The following is a 21871-nucleotide window of genomic DNA, read 5'->3' as shown; positions in this document are numbered from 1 at the left end:
CTCCGCCAGGGGGCGGCCGGGAACGCCGCCTCCCCTTCCGGCCGCCGCCGCGATGCCGATGAAGGGCCGCTTCCCCGTGCGCCGGACCCTGCAGTACCTCAGCCAGGGTGATGTCGTGTTCAAGAGCTCGGTGAAGGTGATGACCGTGAACTACAACACGGCGGGAGAGCTGAGCGAAGGCGCAAGGTGAGCGCGGGGCGCGGCGGGAGCGCGGGCTGCCCCTGCAAAGACACCAGGGCTTGCGCGGCCCTCCCGCCGCAGAGACAACGGGCCAGCCCTCGTGTGCTTTTCTCTTTCTTTCCAGAAAGTTCGTGTTTTTCAGCATCCCCCAGATCCAGTACAAGAACCCCTGGGTGCAGATCATGCTGTTCAGGAACATGACTCCCTCGCCCTTCCTCCGGTTCTACCTGGGTAGGTGCCGCCAGCCGCGGGGGCCGCAGGAGCCGCAGAGTAGTGGCTGGGTCGCAGCGGCTGGGTCGCAGCGGCAGCGTCGTTACCGCCGCGTTTGTGTCGTTCTCACTCGGCCCTGCCTCGGCTGCTGCGGGTAAAGAAGCTGCTTCACTGGAACAGAGCTTTAGTCGTTGGCAGCTCCCCTAGACTCACCCTCGTGGAGATTTTGCTTTTCACTTAAAACATTGCAATACGCATTAACTGCAGAAGGGAAGTAGATCCTTCATTCCTGTGCGTTTAAAGCCTCTCTAAACGGCATGCAGGAGGAAGTGGTATCATTTGATACACTACTATGAATTTTTCTTGACAGACAATGGAGAACAAGTTTTGGTGGACGTGGAAGATAAAACCAACAAAGAGATAACAGAGCACATTAAAAAAATCCTGGGGAAAAGCAAGTAAGTAGCACGCATTAAGCTAATATATCATCTAGCATACATATTACAGACTTTTGTGGAATACAGAAGGAAATGCCACTTTTCCTGGATAAAACTGTCACGAGCAAGGTAATGTCCACAAGGTAAGAACTGTAAATCAGTCTTTCTGATAACCTGGGTCCAGGGAAGGGAGAGGAAGTATTGCTAGTCAGACTTCTGATAGTAACAAACACATCTCTTTTCTAGAGAAATGCTTGAAAAAGAAGAAAGGAAAAAACTATCACAGCCGGCAACCTTCGGGCCCAAGAAGTATCATTTGCGAGAATGCATGTGTGAGATTGAAGGCCAAGTTCCCTGCCCTGCTTTTGCACCATTGCCCAAAGAGATGAGGGGAAAATACAAAGCTGCTATGAAAAATGAGGCATGAGCCTGACATTTCAAGATCTCAGGTTATGCAGCTGCTTTTCCTCAGGGCTGGACAATGAAGGTGCTTCAGTGAGAGACGAGAGCCAACAGTTCCTGGGAACAGGAACACGCAAGTTCATTCAATACAGACAAATGCCTCATAAGCCTTCTTACATCTACAACTAGAATAATTAAGTGAAAAATAAATAAAAGTTAAAACTGGAACAAAAAAAAGCTGTGGTTCTACAAAGTATTGCAAGTCAACACTGGAAAACAAAATTAATATAGTCTTATTTCTTATTCATGCCTGCAGGTAGCCAACTATGGCTACGCCAAGATCACATTTTCTTTGGGATAGAGAGGCTATCTTAGAAGTAACGCAGAATTCCGTAATTTGTAGAAAGTGGTGCAAAAGTCCATATTGTACCAACTGAAGAGGGCCAAATGATAATATAACTCCAGTCTAAATTGAATTTTCCTAATTTATGTAGTTACGAATCAGAAACAGTTCAGAGTCTCATTTCCAGCAAGATACAACTTTTGCAGTTGATACTGCAGCTCTGAGAAGCACTGACCAAGTCAGGACATCAGCAGGAAAGGAGAATGGGCAAATTGGTATATGAAAGGCAAGTTTTACAATTATCAGAAAACCCCTTCTAAATCATCACAGTTTCTGCCTCACCAAACAATTACACCATCCCTGTAGTATGTATAAACGTGATAGATTGTACTCTATTGTACAGACCTTTACATCAGGCTTACATGTGCAAGTCACTGTAGAACTGTATTGCAGCATTTCTGAATTCACGGTTGAATACAAAATTTCACACTGATGCAAGCATCCTGTACAAATTGTCAAGGACAAACACAACACAAAATAAACATGTTGTTTTATTTCATCTCTTTTTACAAAGTTTTCATACAGAGTAGTGCATGCAGTTGTAACAAAAGTCAATGCTAATTAGTTACTGAGCTTTATGCTTAAGACATCTTCATTCCCTTGGTGCCTTGCAAGCCTCACAGCAGTCCCTATACCAGCAAAGGTCTTCACATTAGAGACGATTTTAGTATTAGCTGTCTAGTCTATCACAGTTAACACTGACAAAGATAATGAGGTATCCTAGTCTGTTACGTGCTTGTAAAAATAATGTATTACATATACAGTAAGAATACTTCAGTTATTAGTGTATTAGCCAGAAAATATGAACAAGGCAGGATAGTTGCAACAAGGAAAAAAACACTTTTTAATGTGAAAGCTGAAGCCACTGAAACATTTTTTCATGTTGATACCTAAAAAAGCATCAGGTTAGAGTGCAGGAAGCAATCCTCCTGAATAGCAACCAAGTCTGTCTTAAATAACTGCCTTATACTACCTCTTAAATAATTCCAGGGATTCTATTTAGCTATCAACAGTTTTTGGTGCCTTCATTAATCTGGTGCCAAGCACCTATGTTCTGTCAAGACCTTTCATAATCCTGTGTTCTTTCTTTTACTTGGTGAAAAACAACATTTGGGGACTCAATCAGCTCTAATAAAACATCAGTGTATGAATTTCAGGGTCTTAAGCCAACCTCTTCTGCACACCTTTCAAACCCAAATTCAGGCTACATCAGACAGACCATCAGATAGTCTTGAGTGGCTGGTCTGAGTTACTTCAACCCCTTGCTAGTGATATTAAGTGAGGTATAGGTGGTTTGGTCTTTTTAAACAACAGTTCCACAAGTCCCTACCTCCACTTACTCACAGCTAGGAACCAGAGATCCTGCTCTTTAGGTAGCAGAGTTACTTGTCTCTAAAATCTTAGGCAGTGTTGGGGTTACGATATCAGAGACCTAATTAAGAGATATGACCCATTCCATAGAACTTCACATTTCTGAGTAAGCCCACTATTGTTAGTGCTATACAGTGTGATCTGCCTGATTTTCCTCTATTTCAGTATTAAATAAACCCTTTAAGATTAAGTCACCACCACCACTCCTGCAAACAGTGATTCCTGCTGATGTTTCTGTGCCTCTCAAAGATAAAAATCAAAGCGGTTAGATTCCATCTTTCTCAAAAAACATGCATTTGCCCAGTTGTAGGCCCTCCTGCATCACAGGTACTGGCTGTCACCTGGTCATCCCCCAGGCCACAGGATCACAAGAGGTCTTCAATCTGAAGTTCCTTATTTAAAATAGGTATGCCTGATTCTCATAAAAACTGAGGGGAATCTAACATGAGAGAGAACTGCCATTTGGCACTATTGCAGCCAGACTTTTGTCTTCCAGCTTTCACCAAATTCCAGTGGCATCTCAGCTTTCCATTATAAACAAAAATTTTGTTGCTTGGATGCTACAAAATATTCCAGTCTCACAGATACAACAAACCTGATCATTCTGTCATCTGGAGGATTTAAAGGAATGTGTCGATTCCATAATGTAATTAGCAATTGGAGGTTCACCCTTTATACTACAGATAGAAGTGGTGCTGGCCTAATGCTCCTTTCCCTGGAAATGAGCAAATGCTTGCTCCCTCATGAAGCTGGTCTGAAGCCAGCATGATGCTATGACACCACTGTTTGCACTCAGAGCAAATGGGAAACCAGAAGTGATGAAAAGAAGCATCCAAATTTTACTTGGGAATCTTTATACAGACACTAAAAAGTTACTCATACTAAGATCAATTAGAAAGCTTTTCTCAGTCTTAAAATCCCTTTTATGTATTTATTAGCATTGCATAAACTTGATCTGCAAGCCTGTACATTCAGCTTGCAGAGCTGAGAATCACAGCAGCTCTTTAACAGCACATTGCCAGAACAGCATTAGCAGTTCAACTACCCTGGGTCAGAAAAGGATGAAAAAGTTTTAGAAAAGTTTTCATCTCTCTTTAGTCAAAGCCACACTTGAAAGGCCAACACTGCAGCAGAAAGCAGGAAAGAGGGCAAACCAACATTCCAACCACTTCCACATCATAGTTCCCTATTAGCACTTACTTAACCCCTGGACCAAAATAAGCATTTAGTAAGACCAGTTAGCATTAAAAAGTGCTGTAAAAAGTTGTTTTAAAATTTCTTACTCTTAAGTTTTTGAAACCAGCAGCATTCCTCAGTAATTCTTTCTTGAAGACTGCGTAGTAGTGGTAATGTCTAAATGAAAGTGCTTTAAAGTCAGGATTCTCCCAATTCCCTCTTGTGATCTGTACTCCTGTCTGTAAGTATCTGCTTTATATTCCCATATTTAACAGCAGACTTAATTATTACACAGCCCTATTGCTGCTTCAGCAGTTAGATTTCTCCTTCTGCTTTGCTAATGTGTGTTTCAGTTCCTTTAAGTTCTCTGTCAGTACCTCCACCTCATCCAGTCGCCCACTATGTTTGGCATCAAATATATAAGCTTTAATATTATCTATCTGTTGGAGAAGCAGCTCTTCCTCTATAGCCTCCTCTCCAGAGATCTCACTGCCATCCTCCACTTCAAAGGGATTGTTAGAGGATCCCTCTTCAAATGGATTCCCTGAATTCCAACTGCCCCCGGGCTTTTCAAATGGATTTTCATCCTCTTCAAAGGGGTTTGAAGTACTGCCAGATGCTCCATTACTTTGTTCATCCTCCTCCTCACTTTCAAATGGATTATATTCTTTTTTATCACTTTGCTGAGCTGTGTTAGAGAAGGAAACCACTGGAGAGGTGCCTTTGGCAAATGGATTAGCAGGATCTTCTACCTGAGGAGTATCTGCTTCATCCTCAAAGGGGTTTAGACAGGCTGGCTGATTGCGGTCTTTATCACACTGTGGGACATTTTGGGGTTTGAGTGTGAAGGTTGAGTGCTCTTTTGCTGGCAGCTGCTCAACTGCAGGAGTTTCAAAACTCACGTCCCCTTTGATCCAAGTAACATCCAAATGCTGTTTGACTTCTCTGAAGTCTAAGGAGCGTGTCCTTGAATGCTGAGACATGAATTTATGGTGCTCTCTTTCCCACTCTTTTTCACGAAGAACCTGAAGTTCCTCCCTCTGTATCTCCTCCTCTTCTGCCTGTTTTTTAGAAAGCTCAATAGCTTTCAGAGTTTGTTGTTGATCATATTCATCCTGAAGCTGCATCAGGTTCTCTTGCAACGTATGGACCTCATCTATCCTATTAGCTGCCTTTGCTTGCTTAATAAAGGATGTGATATTGTCAATCTGCTGAAGAAGTGGGTCTGCTCTCTCGCTCTCTCTTGAAATGCTCGATGTGGGTAACCAGCCTTCAGATTTCTTGACTGTTCCTTTTTTTATGTGAGTTTCATCACCATTAACTGCAGATGCAGATATGGAGATAAACTCCTTCTGCTTTTCCTCTTGTTTTCCCTGTGTTTCAAGAGCGACCTAAACCAAAAAACATGTAGTAAGAAAACACCACAAGCTTGAAAAATTTCATTCTAAGAATCCATGGGTACAAGTTAGCTGATCTTAAGACATTGTTGGCTGATGCTTAAAGGGATCAGCTGCCATTTTGAGTACTTCGCAGAAAATTCTTACTTTCATACCATTCCTTACATGCTTCCCTTGAGTTTGTGATGATACTGATGAAAAACCCATTACATCTGCCTCTACAAACTTGAGGCAAAGTAGGAGCAACAATTCTTTTTATAGAGGAAAAAAATGCCTAATGCAGCTGTGCAAAGAGTGGTCTAGATTGATTTGGACATTAATCGTATCACATAGAACATCAGTGTTTAAGGTCACTGATATCACTGGCTTTTGGAGTGGGATTATTCTTATTTCTCAACTTATACCTCAAGATGAAGTTGGCTTTTGTTTATAATTAAAGATATCCTCCCTCCTAAAGGAAAAAAGCCTCTCTCCCCTGCAGAGGCATCCTTGTTCTAGTATGTCCTTTCCCACCAACAAAAGAAGTTTCCAAATTCTACTTATGTGAGTGAATTCCTGAACACAATTTTGAAGTCAGTGTAAACTAACACACTCACTTCAGGGCTTGCTCTGCACACACTGCAGCAGAAACAGCCCATGCACCCAACTCCCTGCTTTCTAGAAGTGTCCAGCTTTGTGCCCACCTACTTCTGGACAGAACAAAGCAGCAGCTAGGCAAATCCCTGGAAAAGGGGATGGGATGATATGGATGAAAAAGTAACAAACTGAAATCCAGTGTTGAAGGCAACTACTCATATCCCCACACAGCTCCCAGGCTTATATCTATGAGAAAGCCTGATACAAGATGTAACAGATCCCAACCTGTCTTACCATATGCAGTCTTCTCTTCTTCAGTTCTTCGTACTGATCCTTAGTTGGCAGGGACATTAGGCCAAGCAGTTTTTCCTGGCAAAAATTGAAATATTTACAATATTGCTTGCAGGTATTCAGCCCATTTTTCAAGTCCTTGAGAAGAGAGATACTACCAGCAGAAACCCCACAAACACATCAAAGATGCTTCTACACTGCAGTCCCTGCTGCAGGTCTCCACACACCTCTGCTGCCACAGCTGCACTGCTGGGTAGGCTCACACCTCAGCAAGAGGAAGAGCCACGGCTCACACACCTCTTGGGTTCCCCAGGTCCAATGCTGCTCTGAGTGAAAGACCTGTGTTCCATACAGCTTATTTAAGGCTATCGTAAGTCATTAGGGGAACTACAGAAAATGCAGAAAACATATAGAACTAAGGCCATGTCAAAATAGATTCAAACAACAGGGATGCCTGGCAAAGAAGAGAACACTATGTAAAATGTAAATAGAGCACATGCTCTATTTACCTGAACAAAAAGTGTAGCTGAATATCTTATCATTCGCTGAAGTTGTAGTATTTTAGGATGTGGTTGAGGATCTTCGTGCAAGCCCAGACTCAAAATCTTCTTACTGAATCAAAGAAAACATACAGCCTTGTCAGTTCAAAAACAAAATCAGGAAAAATTCCACAAAAGCAGGGAGACAATATTGGTGCAAAAACATCTGATGTTATTTTATATAAACAGTTTTGGATATTACAATTTGTAACACTTTTGACTCCCAGCCTTAGAAAAACAAAGAAACTCCAAACAAACAATTCCTTTCTCCTGAATTGTGCTGCTACTCGTTTCCTCTATACTTACTTATTCCTATTGCAAAGGAATGCATGAATTTTAAGGCTGGAGAAGAAAGTAGAAATTGGTAGTGCACAGGAACAGCATCTACCTTTTCAAATGCTCTTTACAACTGAGCAGACAAATTGATCATCCATATAATCAGTTAAGTCATAACAGAGATACATACATACTGGGGGGAAAAAGGAGAGAGACAAGCTTTTACCTTAACGCATCTATAAATTCATACATTTTTTGAATCTCCACCCTCAAGTCATTAGCATGATCAAGGTTGTAGGCTGACTCCCCAGCACTAAAGAATAAACAGAACTTTACTGTAAGTCATGCATTCAGTTAACGTGTACAACACTACTAGTTATCCCAAGATGACCAAGATTCAACAATGGTAACTGCTAACACTAAAGGGCTGAATGATTTTATTTCAAGCTCATGTTTAAAAAACCTTTTTTTGTGACAAAAGTGAAAAATTATACTAATTCTGTGAACATGAACACTTCATAAAAGATATCTGTATTTATGATTAAATGCAATTAATCATATATATATATAATTATTATTACTTATATATTATTACTTACTACTCTAAGAGAAACTGTATTCTAACACAAAAATGCCACTCTACAAGTAATATCTAAAATATACATATGCTTAGCAAATATATCTATTATGTGGGGATTTCTTTCGAGAAAATTTGGTGGGAAAAATCTCTGAGTAACTAACTACACTATTAAAGCGTAATAGTTACCTCCACTAGCATTTGTCAGAAAGCAAAATACTATGCTGGACAGGGTGTAGTACTTAAAATGCTAGTAAATGACTGTCCACGTGGGGACACAATCATTACAGGCACTTTACTAGAGTCTCCACTTTATTGATAAAACAAATTAGGACTTAGTGGGGAAAACTCTTCATAAGTTCTTAGCTTCCCAGTCCTTTTGTATCACAAATATAAGAACCACTTTCTAAAAAGCAACTTCACTAACCATAGGATTCCGATATCCAGGACACGGTACTAGTCAGGAATCTTTAATTTCACCCATAACAAGCCTGTTGTTTTCTGACATTTACTTCCATTATCCAGGACATCTGTATTTTTACTTTTCTCCAGCTGCCAAGCCACCTAACCCAATCTTTCATGAATTCATGACAAAAAGCAGTAACACCTTAGCAGATTTTTCACCTTCTGTACTTCTTCCTATTGCAAAGAGTGTTTTTACAAAGCACTTTCGTTACTAATGTTTCTACAACCATTAGATCTAAAGGACAGGTATAGTGATATTTATTAACTTTAACTTTTCAAACGGAAATGCTTCCTAGTCAAAGACCAGTGTGTGTATTTCTCTCACTATATGAGCCAAAAGTATAACCTGGCAGCTTTTTGCAGATAGAGTTGGAGAGATTTAAGTTACCCCAGTGAGAGAATACTACTGCAAGAAATTATGCACAAAACTGAAATACGAGACTGTTGCTTATCCACTGCAGCACAGGGTACCCAGCTACACTCAGAACAACTGCCAGGTGAAGGTGCTTTACACAGAACAGAATAGTTATAATGATCTGCTGCTGCTGGCACTCCTTGGAAGCCAGAGCATCCCAGCTGAGGACAGCAACAGCTTACTGCAGGTGTTTTGAAGAGGCTCATTTACACAGGAATTGTAGCCTTGTACTTCCTTTTTTTGCAAAGATGATGTGTTGAAGTATGACAGTAGTGTCTCACTGGGAAGTGGCTTTAAAAAATTAATAAATCAAACAACTTCTCTGTATGTTACCATTAATAATTAATTCAGTACTACTTTGTTTGAAGAGCATCCAGAAGACAACAGATAATGAAGCACTGATTTTTCTTTAAATTTACACTCTTGCAGCCTTAGTATGCCACTACCTTACTACTTCTCACAGAGGAAAAATACATGTATTCATAACACAGCTAGCAATGGGACTTACTTTAGTGATTCTGCCATCCTTATGTATTCTGGTGCCTTCTGGTCAACCTTCTCCATGCAGAGTCGGAGTTTCTTGTTATAATATTAAAACAAAATGTATAAAAAAAGAACTGACGTTAAAACACTAATGCAAGAACATGTTAACGTGAATATTTTCATGCTGCTTGTGCAGATTTGAAGTTAACCATGATGAAAGGCACTTTAACTGTTCAGGATGACAAGACTCTCCAGTTATCTCCAGAACACTTGTGGCATTGTCAGGAACAGAGAAAGAATGGCTGTACTCCTGTAAGGTGGACTTTGAATCTTGAAGCTGTTTGAATGGCTGACTTGGACAACTTCTAGCCTTACATCTCTTCACCAACAAGAGCACCAACAAAAACTCCCATTGATACTAACCAGGGGAGTTTGTAGACTCTACTGAAAAGGTATCTGGTGATCATCAGTACCTGCTGCGAAGCATTTGAATGTAATGTTGATAGAGATGGTTCAAAAAATGCATTTGCCATGAGTGTAAGGACTGATGGCAACAGTGGTGACATCGAGTGCTATGGCTCCAGTGCAGCCCACCAATCAAATGCACAGCATATCACTCACTGGTTTAAACAAGTTCACAATTTTAAGAGAGAGGCATGTCTGAACTACTAGTTCCAGATTATGAGAATGAAGAGGTATTTTAAAAACATGTATGAAGTTAACGTGGGCTCTAAATACTATATTGCAACTGATTCCAATATTTCAGATATGTCTTTGTAACATGGCATAAACACCCAGCAGTCTCTGCTAACACAAGTCAGTATTAAGTCATAGAGTTTAGTCATGAGGTAACAAGCCCAAAGCCAAGTAGTGACCACTGCAGACATATACACTGTAGCACAGAGCTTGACTTACCTCATAGAGTTTCACAATCTCTGGTGTATATTCTTTCTCATCAATCTGTTGCTCTCTTTTCAACAAGGTGTCTTTGCAGTGCTGACAACAACGGATTCGTTCATCATCCTTCTCATCCAGAACAGAGCTCACGCTGCTAATGCTGCTAATGCTGCCACGGCGGGAGCCGTGGACACTGCTTGGTGAGGAGTTTGGGCTTGTATGAGAACCCAAGGCCTCTTTGCTGGCACTAGTGAGTTTGCCTAAAAGTTATACACAGGTAATTTTACAGTAACTGGAGAAGCCAACAGATTTTACCAACACAAACAAACTGGCCTTTAACAGAAACTTTATATTCAGGTGGTACAAAAAAATCAGGTTGAAAGAGTCTGCTGAAAGACATGCAAGGACTGCACAACAACTATGACTTCAAGTCAGAATTTGGGTCTTCACTGCAAATCTTGCTGTATTTAAAACTAGCTAGAGAGCACACTGCTGAGCATCACCTACTTCACTGCAAATCTTGCTGTATTTAAAACTAGCTAGAGAGCACACTGCTGAGCATCACCTACATTGCTTATGCCTAGAAGCATTCTCATGTTTGAGCCTGCACAGTCACAAAACAATGTGTAGAACAGGTATGATAATGGCATCCAGGCATTGTGCTTGCATGCTCTGAAAGGCACAGTTAATGTCATTTATCTCCACAGAACATACAGTCTCCTCTCCTGTGCACCACGTGGGAAAAATAAAAGTTTAAAGTGGTTCTGAAAGACCTAAACATGAATTTCCCTAAGTTGTTGTCCCAAGGTCTAGCATTTGGACAACACAGACAAAACTGGAAATATCCACAATATTTTTAAATGTCAGGAACCTTGGCAGTTCCTAAAGTTAATAGCTCCATAGTTATAGTACTCAGTAGAATAAGTAATACCTATATTTACCAGGAGTTACTACTTTTTTACTACTTACTATTTAATTATTTACTATTACAACTATTACTTCTAGTAAATTTTTCAGTGTTATGCAACACTTCCAAATTTGAAGAAGGAACAGAGAAATAATTCCTTGTATTCTGCTTCACAGACAAGTGTCTGCACGAAAATGAATGGAAGTTTTCTGCAGAGACAGACTATTACCAGCATATTTTTTTTGTAATGGCAAAAAGCCAGGATGCACTCAAAGTGAGCTAAGAAAATGAAGAATTAACTCTAAAGTACTTACTTGCCAAAGGAAGACTGACAAATTCCATGCATTTCTTGCACATAATAGACCCACAAAGGCGGCAGTGGTGACGTCGGTTTCGGATACTGAACTTACTGCCACAGTCTGGGCAAAATGGAACATCCTGATCACTGACCCAAGGCACAACAGACTTCTCTATAGCTGTGAGCAGGAATACATATCACATAAGTGTTCAATTGATTCCTCAGCTGGTTAAACTATAGGGGCAAATAGTCTCAGGTAAGCTCACACTAACCTCTTATTTTAGCTGACTCAGTGTTTGCTCTGTCAAATGATGTAAGCTGGTTAAAGATAAACAATATATTCAAGAAAATTATACTTTTGTAAGGAAAAAACCCAGCACAACTCAGCCCAACAAGAAAAAGAAACCTGGTGTTTTCAAGAGAGAGGAGTTTCAGCTGGTTTTATGCAACTTTCTCTTTTTTTTTCTAATTATGTGTTCATACCAGTGCTAAACAATGACTTGTCAAATCTGTACAAATCAGCACATTTTGGACATAAACCTTATTGCAGCCAACATTACTGCATCTGAGCCAAAATGCAGGTGTATCACTGGCAGATTTTGAAGAATGAGAAGCTGGAAGAATCATGACAAAAATATTGGGGAGCAATTTAGTAAAGTAAAACATGGAGAAAATAAAACATGAGAACAGATGGCTCTTGAAGCATGTGGAAGTAGCATCTTCAGCTTGAAAATGGTGCATAGATCCAGAAATTATATCCACAGCACAAAGTCAAATCATGTGCAGTTCTCAAGGTAATGTGTAAAGAAAAGTCATAGTTTAGTATCTTTTATAAAGTATATTCCTAGATAAGTGGGCACACTTCATACTGAAATATATTTTTTTTTAGTCTAGGAAACATTTAGAAGGCTGGAATATTAAGAAGCACCAGATTTACCTTTTCTAACCTGATTATTAACTTATTGACTTCAACTACATAGTGATCAATCCTGGCTGCTCGGTGTTTCTTGAATTCAGAAAGATGGCTTCTCATAGCACCTGCAGGGATAACAGAAAGTTGTCCAGGTCACCCAAGTACTCTGTATGGATTTAAATGCCACTTGAAAGACAGACGTCTCTTCTTTTCACTGTTTATTTCTCATGTTCAAATTCGATTTTAAAGACACATTGGAATCCTACATTTTCACAGTGTTGCTGTAAATAAAACATGCTGGTTAAAGACTAACATTCAGGCTGGCAATGAACGGTGTTTTACTTCTACTACAGAAAACAAGCAGCACTATGTTAAAGAGAAAATCTGCAACAAATTTTTTTCTCCATCTTCATTTGTCAGTTACATTTGGTAAGCTGTTCTCCATCTTCATTTGTCAGTTACATTTGGTAAGCTGTTACCTACTAGTAGTGTCCTCAAAACCAACTCCCTTTAGTTTCCTGGCTATATATTGGGCAAAGGGAAGAGGCATGCCCAAGGATTACTGGAGGTCTATGCAGCAGCAACTTTGTTTCAGATTTCTGATCACCTGTACACCTTTAGGGGCCTGAATCAAATCCTTCATGACAGTTTAGATTTGCAGAAAACTGATCACTGAGTATTGAAAAGAACTATACAGCATCTCTAAGACATGTACAATTCATAGCTGATAATGTTGGTTTAAGATTACTCCTTTTCCAAGTAAGGTGGGTGAGGTATTAAAAAATCAAAGTTATAGACAAAAAACTAAAGACCTCAAACCAACCAACCAACAAAAATCTTTCTTCCAGCTGGTAGAACTCAAAATCAGATGTTGCTTTTTGATGCAACTAATGAAGCAACCAAAAATCTCCAAAGATGCATTCATAGTAGTGAAAGAGTCCCTCTGGGTAACTGATTTAAGCCACTGCTTTGGAGACACAATCCCTTTCAATGATCCATCAAATCCCATGCCAGATCCCTACAGTTCATCTTCTCAACACTCATCAGAAAGCAGTTCTCACTTCTCTAATGTTCATAAACCTTCTCCCTAAATTTATTCTTAGCTAATATTTACACTATGATTGCTGCTCTAATAGTTACAGAGTCAAAAGTAAAGAAATATACAGAACTCAGACCCTGCAGACCCAAAGGACTCAGTCCTAGTCTGTCAGCACTATAGTGGAAACTTTCCCAGGATCCACAAAAGATGGTGCTGCTTCCTTCTCCAAAAATAATCATGGTATTTCAGTTATAGTACAGGCAATTGCCAGTAGCAGTATTTATAATTACAGGCTCAGACAGCTTATCCTTGAAATTCTACAAATGTAGATTTATATTCAGAGGAGTGGAGTTTGTTTGTTGTTTGCTTTTTTAAATTTGTTTTTTTTAAAGTAAGTCCTCTTTTAATAAGAGGTGATCGCCACCTCAAATCCAAGGAAAAAGCTGACAGTTTAAATTAGTAGATAATGTTTTTGACAAACATGCAAACTAACAGCTACTTTAAGTGTAGCTCAAAAGCTAGAGATTTTATATACTTATAACTTTTAATGAGTGGATTATCTGTTTTGTAAAGTCACCAGATGAAGCTAGCTGCACAGAGGTGAACACAGATTAAGAAGATCTCAGCAGGACAGCAACAATGACATGACTAACAGCTACCTGAAAGGTAGTTTGGGTACTGATTCTTACACGTCTTTTCTTCTCCCCATTAACTGTGTTTTCCCCACGCTCCGCCCAATGCAGATAGGCTGCTCAAAGTCAGTGTGCAAACCATAACTCCCTGCTAGCGAACACAGTGCAGCACAGACACAATTGCAAGCTACTTTGGTAATACCGTAGCACTTTCCCAATTCAGATCAAAACTTATCCCTACTGTGTATTGCTTTCTAGCTCTCCTACCTACTTCCTGGGGCTCCCACATGTATGGATCTACTCCACCATAGCTGAATGACTCATATCGTTCCTGAGATCCAGAATCAGTTCTGTCATCATCTTGTTTCAGCAATTTCTTCTTTGCTCTTTTGGCCTTCTGGACTAGATCTGAAAAAAAATAAACCCAAGTTGTCTAACATATCAGGCAATCACCAAATATTTGTCATGTGAAGCCAGTATAGAGTATTCATCTTCTTTTAGTAGAAATCTTTCTCCTGGATAAATTTATCCTCAAAACATTCTTAGAACAAAAATGCAGTTCAGAGCAACACAGATGACACAAAATGCTCTCTGCTGTCTGTCATAAAGCAGCATGAGGTCCTAAGAACAAGACAGTAGATTAAAACATTTCATTGTCAGACTTCACTGTAAAACATCTCACTGCACAGGGCATCATGTAGTTTTATCTTAATTCTCATAATTCCCTATTATTTTCTTCAGATTCAAGGATGTCCAACACATTCCTTGTATTATTGCACAAGCTACCAATTTCAGTGTGCTTGTACACATAAAGACTTTTTCAAGTACTAAACAGCCCAGTGTTAGGGTTAGGGTTTCACCAAAAAAATTGGTTAATACTTCAAAAGTCTATCTTTTCCTCTTGAGGAAAAAAAAAATCAAGACTGCAAGGCCAGTACTCCTAACATACTAAAACCAGAGTTTGCAGGAAACACAGAGAATTATCACCAGATTTTAAACATTCTTCTCTCAATATAAAATGACATTGTGTACACTAGGGAGTAAAAAAAGGGAAATATCTTAGTAAAACAAAATTCAAAGAAATTTTCCAAACACTAATGAAGGGTGGAAATCCGTAACAGATATGGAAAACTCCCAACATCTCCTGCTAGCTCCACCACCTACATGCTTTTCCATGTTTTTCCAATAACAACCTTTCTTAACTTCACACTTTAACTGCAACCACAGTTTTATCTACTGTCAAAATAAGAGATTAATGAACTGGAACCTGGCAAGTACCAGAGATTCCCCATAATCTCCATAGTCGTCAAGTAATTCTTGGGTATTCAGTGGGTTAGTAAAATTTTGAGTTTTCAGATAAAAACAAAAAAGCCAAAAAAGTCAATAGTAAAAATCGTGCATAAAATCAGACATTTGAAGAGCAATGTTCTTTAGCCTCTACTTTAGAATCAACTTATGGAAAGTATCGGGAGAAGGCAAATACTATGCTTGGCCCAAGGAGATTTACGGAATAATGGAACTGCATACCTCGCCTGTAAGTCCCTTCAATTAATATTTTATTATTGTCAGACATTTGGGAGCACTCGAAGTACAAGCAGGGATTTCCCACGGCCAAGCCGAACGCGTTTACCGCGGCCGCCCTTACTTCGGAGCTGCGCCCTGACGTCCCGGTCTTCGCCCGGGTGCTGCTCCTCGTAGTGCGCTTGGAGCTGCCGGAACGCCTGCAGATCCTTCAGGCACAGCGGGCACAGGAAACCCTCGCGCACTTCGGTCGGGTCCCCGAAGGCCGCCGGGCAGCCCGACGCCATCACGGCCGCGCGTGCTGCCCTCACCGGCTACCGGAGTGCGGGGGCCGCATCGTCCTTAGGCACTGCCTGAAACGAACCAGGCCAGGGCCGTGCGAGCGGCGGCGCAAGATGGGGGCGAGAAGGGCCCGGGCTGGGCGCGAGCCCCTCCACGGGCTCCCCGCCGCGATCCCCGCCCGGTGCCGCCGCGGCCCCGCGCAGGCCCCGCCCGGGGCAGGAGAGAGGCTGCGCAGGGAGAGGGCGGGGCTTGAGGCGCACCGCCCGTCGGGGGAGAGGCCGCTGAGGGTTGCCCCGCCCGCCTGAGGGTCCGTAGCCCAGCGACAGCCCAGAGACGGCCCGGGAAAAGCCCGGGGCAGGGCTCGACTCACCTCAGCGCCCAGGCGGCCGGTGACTATCTCCAAAGAAGGGCGGCCGCGGCCCGTCCCGGCTGCCGGGAGCGGCAGAGCGCGGCTGAGGGCGGGGCGAGCGCTGAGCCATCGATGAGAGGAAAGGGCGGGGACAAGGAGGGCCCGTCCCACGGCGCGGGGAGGCTGCCGAGCGCTGAGCTGTCGATGGCGGTTGGGAGCGGAAGCGGAAGGGCAGGAGCGGGGTCTCCGAGTCCAGCGCCGCTCGGTGTATCCAGCCGCCTTGCAGTAGGCCCCGGTAACGGGCCCGCAGAGCTGCGGTGACAGAGCCCTCTCCAGGACGAGACGGCGCTGTCACGTAGGGGACATGCGTCCCACCGTCGCCCCTTCCCGCCCCGGTGCCCTGGGACCGTTCCCATAGCACTGGTGGGTCTGTGCTGTGTGTCCTAAACGCTGGGCAAGCTCAAGGGGACCACCGTTGCCAGTATCAACACGCTCAACGTTCCCTTTCCCAGCCTACCGAATCTTCCTAAAGGAAGTGTTCCAAAACTGCAAACCAGAGCAGCCGGTGACATACTTAGCCACAAACAAAGCCCAGGAATCTTACTACTTGCCTCCTGACAAAGAGCTATGTAAATCAACAGCAGGGCATTTTTCATGTCCCCTTTCTGAAGCCAGCTTTTGTTTAGTCTCAGCTGGCAGCAGTCCCTTCTCTCATACACTCCCAATCAAATAGAAACAGTAGGAGTGTGTAACCACACTTCGGTTTCGTGGGTTAGGATTGCAAGCTCTTGGAGGCATAGATTTTCTTACGTGGCGATGCTATTTGCGCTTGAGTCCTGTCCATTAAAGATGGACTTTGACTCATCATGCCCTGCACTTCTACCTTCCATATTAAGTCCTTTAAAACCTTTTCAGCACGGATCGTGATGGGGTGAGGATGAAGAGAACCAGCCTGAGGCTCAGTGTCTTCGAAGATTCACGTGCTGTGGTGTCATCCCCCTGCATTTGTTGGAGCTGGGCAGCTTCCTGGCGGTGAGCCATACCTGTGCCAGCAAGTAGCACCAGTTGCCTTTGTTGTTCCTTGCTCCTTTCGTCCTCAGTTGAGTCCAGTGAGCTGTAACTCACTGAGCAGTGAAAGAACGCTACAGCGATACACGTGTCTCTAGAGGAACTACAAGAGCCATGTAGGCGCCGAGCTCTTAGGGAGGTTTCTATGGGTGTTTCAGTTTTCTGGTTTCTGTTTCATGTGCGTGATTTGTCATGAGTGTGTAGGAAACGGGCAGAAAAAGGGGTGGGTGAAGGATGGGAGACGTGGCAGTCACTAGATGGCACAACAAGCACGTCTGAGAGCAGCCGAGGGCCCGTTGCGGCCTCGGCCCACAGGCGTTTGCTGTAAAGGTTTTTCTCCTGCTTCTGTGCTGTGAGCGCTGTTGACCCGGGCAGTCCATCCTCTCTTGCCCTTCCCAGGTACTAAGAATCAGGTGTGTAAGGAAAAGTGAGGCTGTACAGAACAGCAAGCTCTTTCTTCAACCCCGTCTCTCCACAGCTTCAGTAACTGCTCTTTTTCAAAAATTAAAGTCTAATTAAAGTGGTAAATAGAAAAATTGAAGTCCGGTAGTCTCCTGTTGGGATACAAACCATGCAGTGAGGACTGCCTGCAGTGAGTGGTGAGGAGGAGGATGGCATGCTGGAGTGTGCACAAGAAATCAAACATTTCACTGTATCTTCAGTTAATTGTGCTCCTTTACATGTTCTACATTTGACCACAGATATGAGAACACATCTCACCAAATTAATCTTTTTCAAGTACTGATAAAACACCGTGTAGTGTCAATCACTCTTGAAAAGAGAAATTTCATTCAACATTTAAAAAAAAAAATGCCACTTGTTTGCCTGTTTCTGAATATAAGTGGACTTTATCTCTTCCTGAGAAACCCATTCCCCATGAAGTGACTGCACCTGCCAATATGATTTGGATCTTTATGAGGGTATTAGACTTACTGGGAATATCTCAGAGACAATTAGAGAACTGATACTACAAAGTTGTGCCAGATGCAGTGATATGTGGAATAGTATCAGTTTGCTCCCAAAGGGAAATTTGAGCTTCTGTGTCTCTTAACAGATGTTGAGCATGATCTAGTTTTGTGCTGGTGTAAACAAGAAGACATTGGCCGCTGTTATTTGGTCAGGGTCATCACACTTCCCCATACAGAGAGTGTCCACAAAGTGAAAACATCCAGATCAGTGTAAAGTGATTCAGTTTACAGTGCTTCAAAAATTAATTTGTCTTCATCCAGCTAGTTGCAGTAGGAAAAGGTATTTGGGGACAAATTAAACCTTACTGCAATTCTACAGGTTCTCTTGGGGACTGCATTTGTATCAGCAATGGCTCACAGGGAATCAATGTAAACAAGCAGTAGCACGGAAGGACTCTCTCCAGCAGCAAAGTCAGACCTGTACTGCCCCATCCCATGGCTGGGATATAAAAGCTCAGCCGACAAACCCCCATATTTCTTAGGTAACTCCTCCTCTGCCGCAGTCAAGGTCCTTTGAAAACAGTAAGAAAGTAAGTGGTAAAATATGCTTGTGTGATAACCCTTAACCGTGAATTTTAGGACCTGGTCTGTTGCTAAATTGGTAATTGCTACTGATGTCCAAGAGGAGACATTTCAGTGGGTTGAATTTTGGAATATGGCTGAGAAGGGGGGCCCAGTTGGCCCCGTAGCCATGGCACAGTTCAATAAGAAATATGTTCCAGTTGGTGTCATATGTGTTCTTCGACTTCTTGTAATACCTTCAGTACCATTTGGAATGTTTAATAATGGAATCTGACCTCAGCACAGGAGAGGTAAATGCAAATGATGCCTGTCTACTTCTCAGGGTATTCAAGTGGAATGTTTTTCACAAACATAATAAAAAAAAAGGTTTAAAATACCTAAAATTTAACAGCATTGAGTTCAATATAGACTCTCTAAACAGAGTGTAAGCAGAGTAAAAATCAGACTGTTCTTGGGAAAATCAGAATGTTCTTTGTAAATATTCCCTAAACAAAATGGTCACTTAATTTAATGTTGTTTTCTAAATTTGCCTAAATTCAATTTCATAATTTAATGATAGATTTTTTAAAAATTAATTTCAAATTTCCTAACATGGAAATGGGTAGCACAAAAATCATGACGTTAATGATCTTTGATTTTAATTTATCAGAGAGGATGTTTTTGTTCGTTTGTTTAGGTGGATCTAGCCTAAAATTTCCTGTATTTTTCATTTTGTTCAGAGAACTAAAACTGTTGCTGTTCATTTTACCAAAGCTCATATATTAAATATACTCAAGTTGCTTATACTAAACATTTTGATACATAGCAAATCTGTTTAATTAGTCTGTGTAGACAGGATAGAATCTACATTTCCATGCCAAATCCATGATTTTTACTGTGTTTGCCATCTCATCAATCCAAACTGACAGCCTCATGGTTTGTAAGAGTGGCAGCTGACTACTTGTTGAGACCCTTTTATCTGATTTGTTGATTAACTGCTTCAGTACCTGCAAGCCAGTCATCATCTCAAGTTTGTTTGGTCCCTTAACACTGCTGAATAATCTGTCATATTGGTCCTGAGTGCCATGGAGTGGCAGCACTTACATAAAGTAGGTGAATTATAAAGAGGAGAGAGGGGAGGATTCAGAATTCCTTTGCATTTACATTTAATGGTTTAACTGTAAGAGCTATACACCGCGATGCCTGGATTCCATTCAGGGCTCATTTCAAATGTCAAGTACACCACATTTGGGTGCTGTCTCTTCTAGCCTCTCGTCTTCTCTTTTGTCTACAGACTTGTGCAGCAACCAATGCCCTTCTTGAAGACAGCATGTCTAAAAGCAATAAGTAGAATACTCCTACCAGTTGGTATTTGACAGGGAAGTATTTATGAGTTTTTGTAGGGTTGTTGTTGCTCTCTTTTTCAACACCACTTGCTTGACCAAAGAGATTGCTTTTTGTCTTGACTGTTTTGGCTCAGAAAACTCTTCATAAATTCTTACTATATTTTTTCATTTGTCTTGACTTTTCTCCTCTTCCTCTTGTTTTTTCACAAACACAGAGTACCACGCAGTACCAGCTTCAAAATCAAGAGGGAATTCAAGGTGGAAACATATGATTCTCTGTGAAAATTACTTTAAATCAGCAATCATATTTCAGGCAGACTCTTCAGATCACTTCCCCTAGTTTTCTGAGTCATAATCTAACATTTTTTCCCTATACTAATCAGTCTATGCTGCATCATATTAATTACCTCCATTATAGAGAGAGGATGGCAATGAACTAGCTATGGCATGTTGGATCCTCATTTACCTGCATTCCATTTTGTAGGAGTATTTGTGCAATTTATGAAGTCCAGATTTCCCCTCTTTCCAATGCATATGAACAGGAAGAAAGTGAGGAAATGTTAGCTATAAGTGAGAAAGATGTTACTTCAGTCAACCCTTCTGTGACATACTGCTGTCTTGTCTGGATCACTGGCTGTCAGTTCAAACCACAGTGTCTGAAATAAGTTCAAGAGCTGATTTCACCTTTTGTCTAGGATCATTCCATTGTATGGGTATCCGACATGCCCTGTGGCAGCACATTTCTCTCTCCCTCAGGATTTTTCATAGAGGTGCACAGAGAGAAAGAAAGAGAAAACAATTTCTATTTCTGCTCCTTGTTTTCCCATGTGGAATGTGCTTGGAGAATTGTTTACCTGGGGTGATTGCTTGGTTGGGTTCTGGTGAGGATTGTTTGAGCAGATGGCCAATCCAACCCACCTGTGGCTGGGCTCTCAGAGAGGGGCACGAGTTGTGAGGAGTTAGATATGGTAGTTAGAACAAGTAGGTTTGTAGTGTTAGTATCTCCTTTAAATGGTATATTAATGTGTTATAGCATAGTTATAATCATTCAGCCTCCTGAACTGATGTTGGACATCATCACTTCTTCCCATTGGGTTTGCCTGCATTTTACAATAATGCCCCATCTCTATCAGAAACAGGTATCCTGTTCTAGCATACCAATACAGTTTATGATCTGGTAACACTCCTTCAGCCAGTGCTCCTTCCATCTCTTTGAAGCAGACAAGGTGAATTGGCTGGTACCTGACAAATGTCATCTCCTTGGTTTCCTTCTTAGTACTTTTAAGCTGTATTGGTTTCATCAAGGAAACAAAGCACAAATGTCTCCACACAGGTCTAAAAGTAGTCTTAAGGCAGGTACATTAGCTCATTTTTCTCAAGGAGTTTCCCATCTGGTTTTATTGAAGGTCTCTGTGTCCAGCCTTTCCTCATTACCCTGGAGGGGTGTTCATGCTGCTCTTGGCAGAAGGGAAAGAGAGGCTTCTGCATTCCAATGCTGATAGTCTACATACCCATTTCCTAGAATCAAAAGGATTTCCCTATCTTCATTTTTTGTGTCATGTCTCTACACAATTAGACTTCACACAGTCTCATCCCTCTTGCATTCTCCCCTTGACTTCTTTCAATCATATTTTTTACTTATAACGACGTCCTGACCTGACCGATGCTTTAAAGTTGCAGCTGACCCTTTAATGTTAACTGAGTGAATTACCAGGGAGGCAGTGACTCTACTTCAGCTGTGGTGATGATGCTGTTTTCAAACTTTCTTCAACTAATGAGCCATTATAAGTAGTAATAAAGGTGTTTGTTGCAGCCACATGTCCCTTGGAAACACTCAGCCCATGCTAATTACAGTGGCTCAGCAAAGAGGTCGAGGCTCATAAATGTGTGGGAGGAGGCATTGAACAGTAATGGCGAGAGGTGTTGAAAATAGTGGCAGGGAATGTTAATTA

The 21871-nt window shown here is 41.6% G+C and overlaps 2 protein-coding genes across 2 annotated transcripts; one reads left to right on the top strand and one right to left on the bottom strand.

Annotated features, from left to right (window-relative positions):
• The first annotated feature begins 17 nt into the window (after nucleotides 1-17).
• MRPS25 (mitochondrial ribosomal protein S25) lies at nucleotides 18-3246 on the top strand. Its single transcript, XM_068202422.1, has 4 exons — nucleotides 18-186; nucleotides 305-411; nucleotides 761-848; nucleotides 1074-3246. Exons 1-4 carry the CDS (start codon nucleotides 53-55, stop codon nucleotides 1252-1254), a joined length of 510 nt encoding a protein of 169 aa, XP_068058523.1. The 5' UTR covers nucleotides 18-52; the 3' UTR covers nucleotides 1255-3246.
• RBSN (rabenosyn, RAB effector) lies at nucleotides 2106-16201 on the bottom strand. The gene is made up of 12 exons (XM_068202388.1): nucleotides 16058-16201; nucleotides 15530-15758; nucleotides 14152-14292; nucleotides 12238-12338; nucleotides 11573-11618; nucleotides 11317-11478; nucleotides 10114-10355; nucleotides 9224-9294; nucleotides 7485-7571; nucleotides 6953-7055; nucleotides 6447-6521; nucleotides 2106-5570 (listed from the first exon to the last, which is right to left on the bottom strand). The coding sequence occupies exons 2-12, from the start codon at nucleotides 15690-15692 to the stop codon at nucleotides 4488-4490; spliced, it is 2274 nt and encodes a 757-aa protein (XP_068058489.1). The 5' UTR covers nucleotides 15693-15758; nucleotides 16058-16201; the 3' UTR covers nucleotides 2106-4487.
• Between the last annotated feature and the right edge of the window lie 5670 nt (nucleotides 16202-21871).

The sequence above is a fragment of the Anomalospiza imberbis genome, chromosome 11 (assembly GCF_031753505.1).
Source record: "Anomalospiza imberbis isolate Cuckoo-Finch-1a 21T00152 chromosome 11, ASM3175350v1, whole genome shotgun sequence".
NCBI lineage: Eukaryota > Metazoa > Chordata > Aves > Passeriformes > Viduidae > Anomalospiza > Anomalospiza imberbis.
Note: the sequence above shows the minus strand (reverse complement) of the source record. Positions and strands in the feature narration are given on the sequence as shown.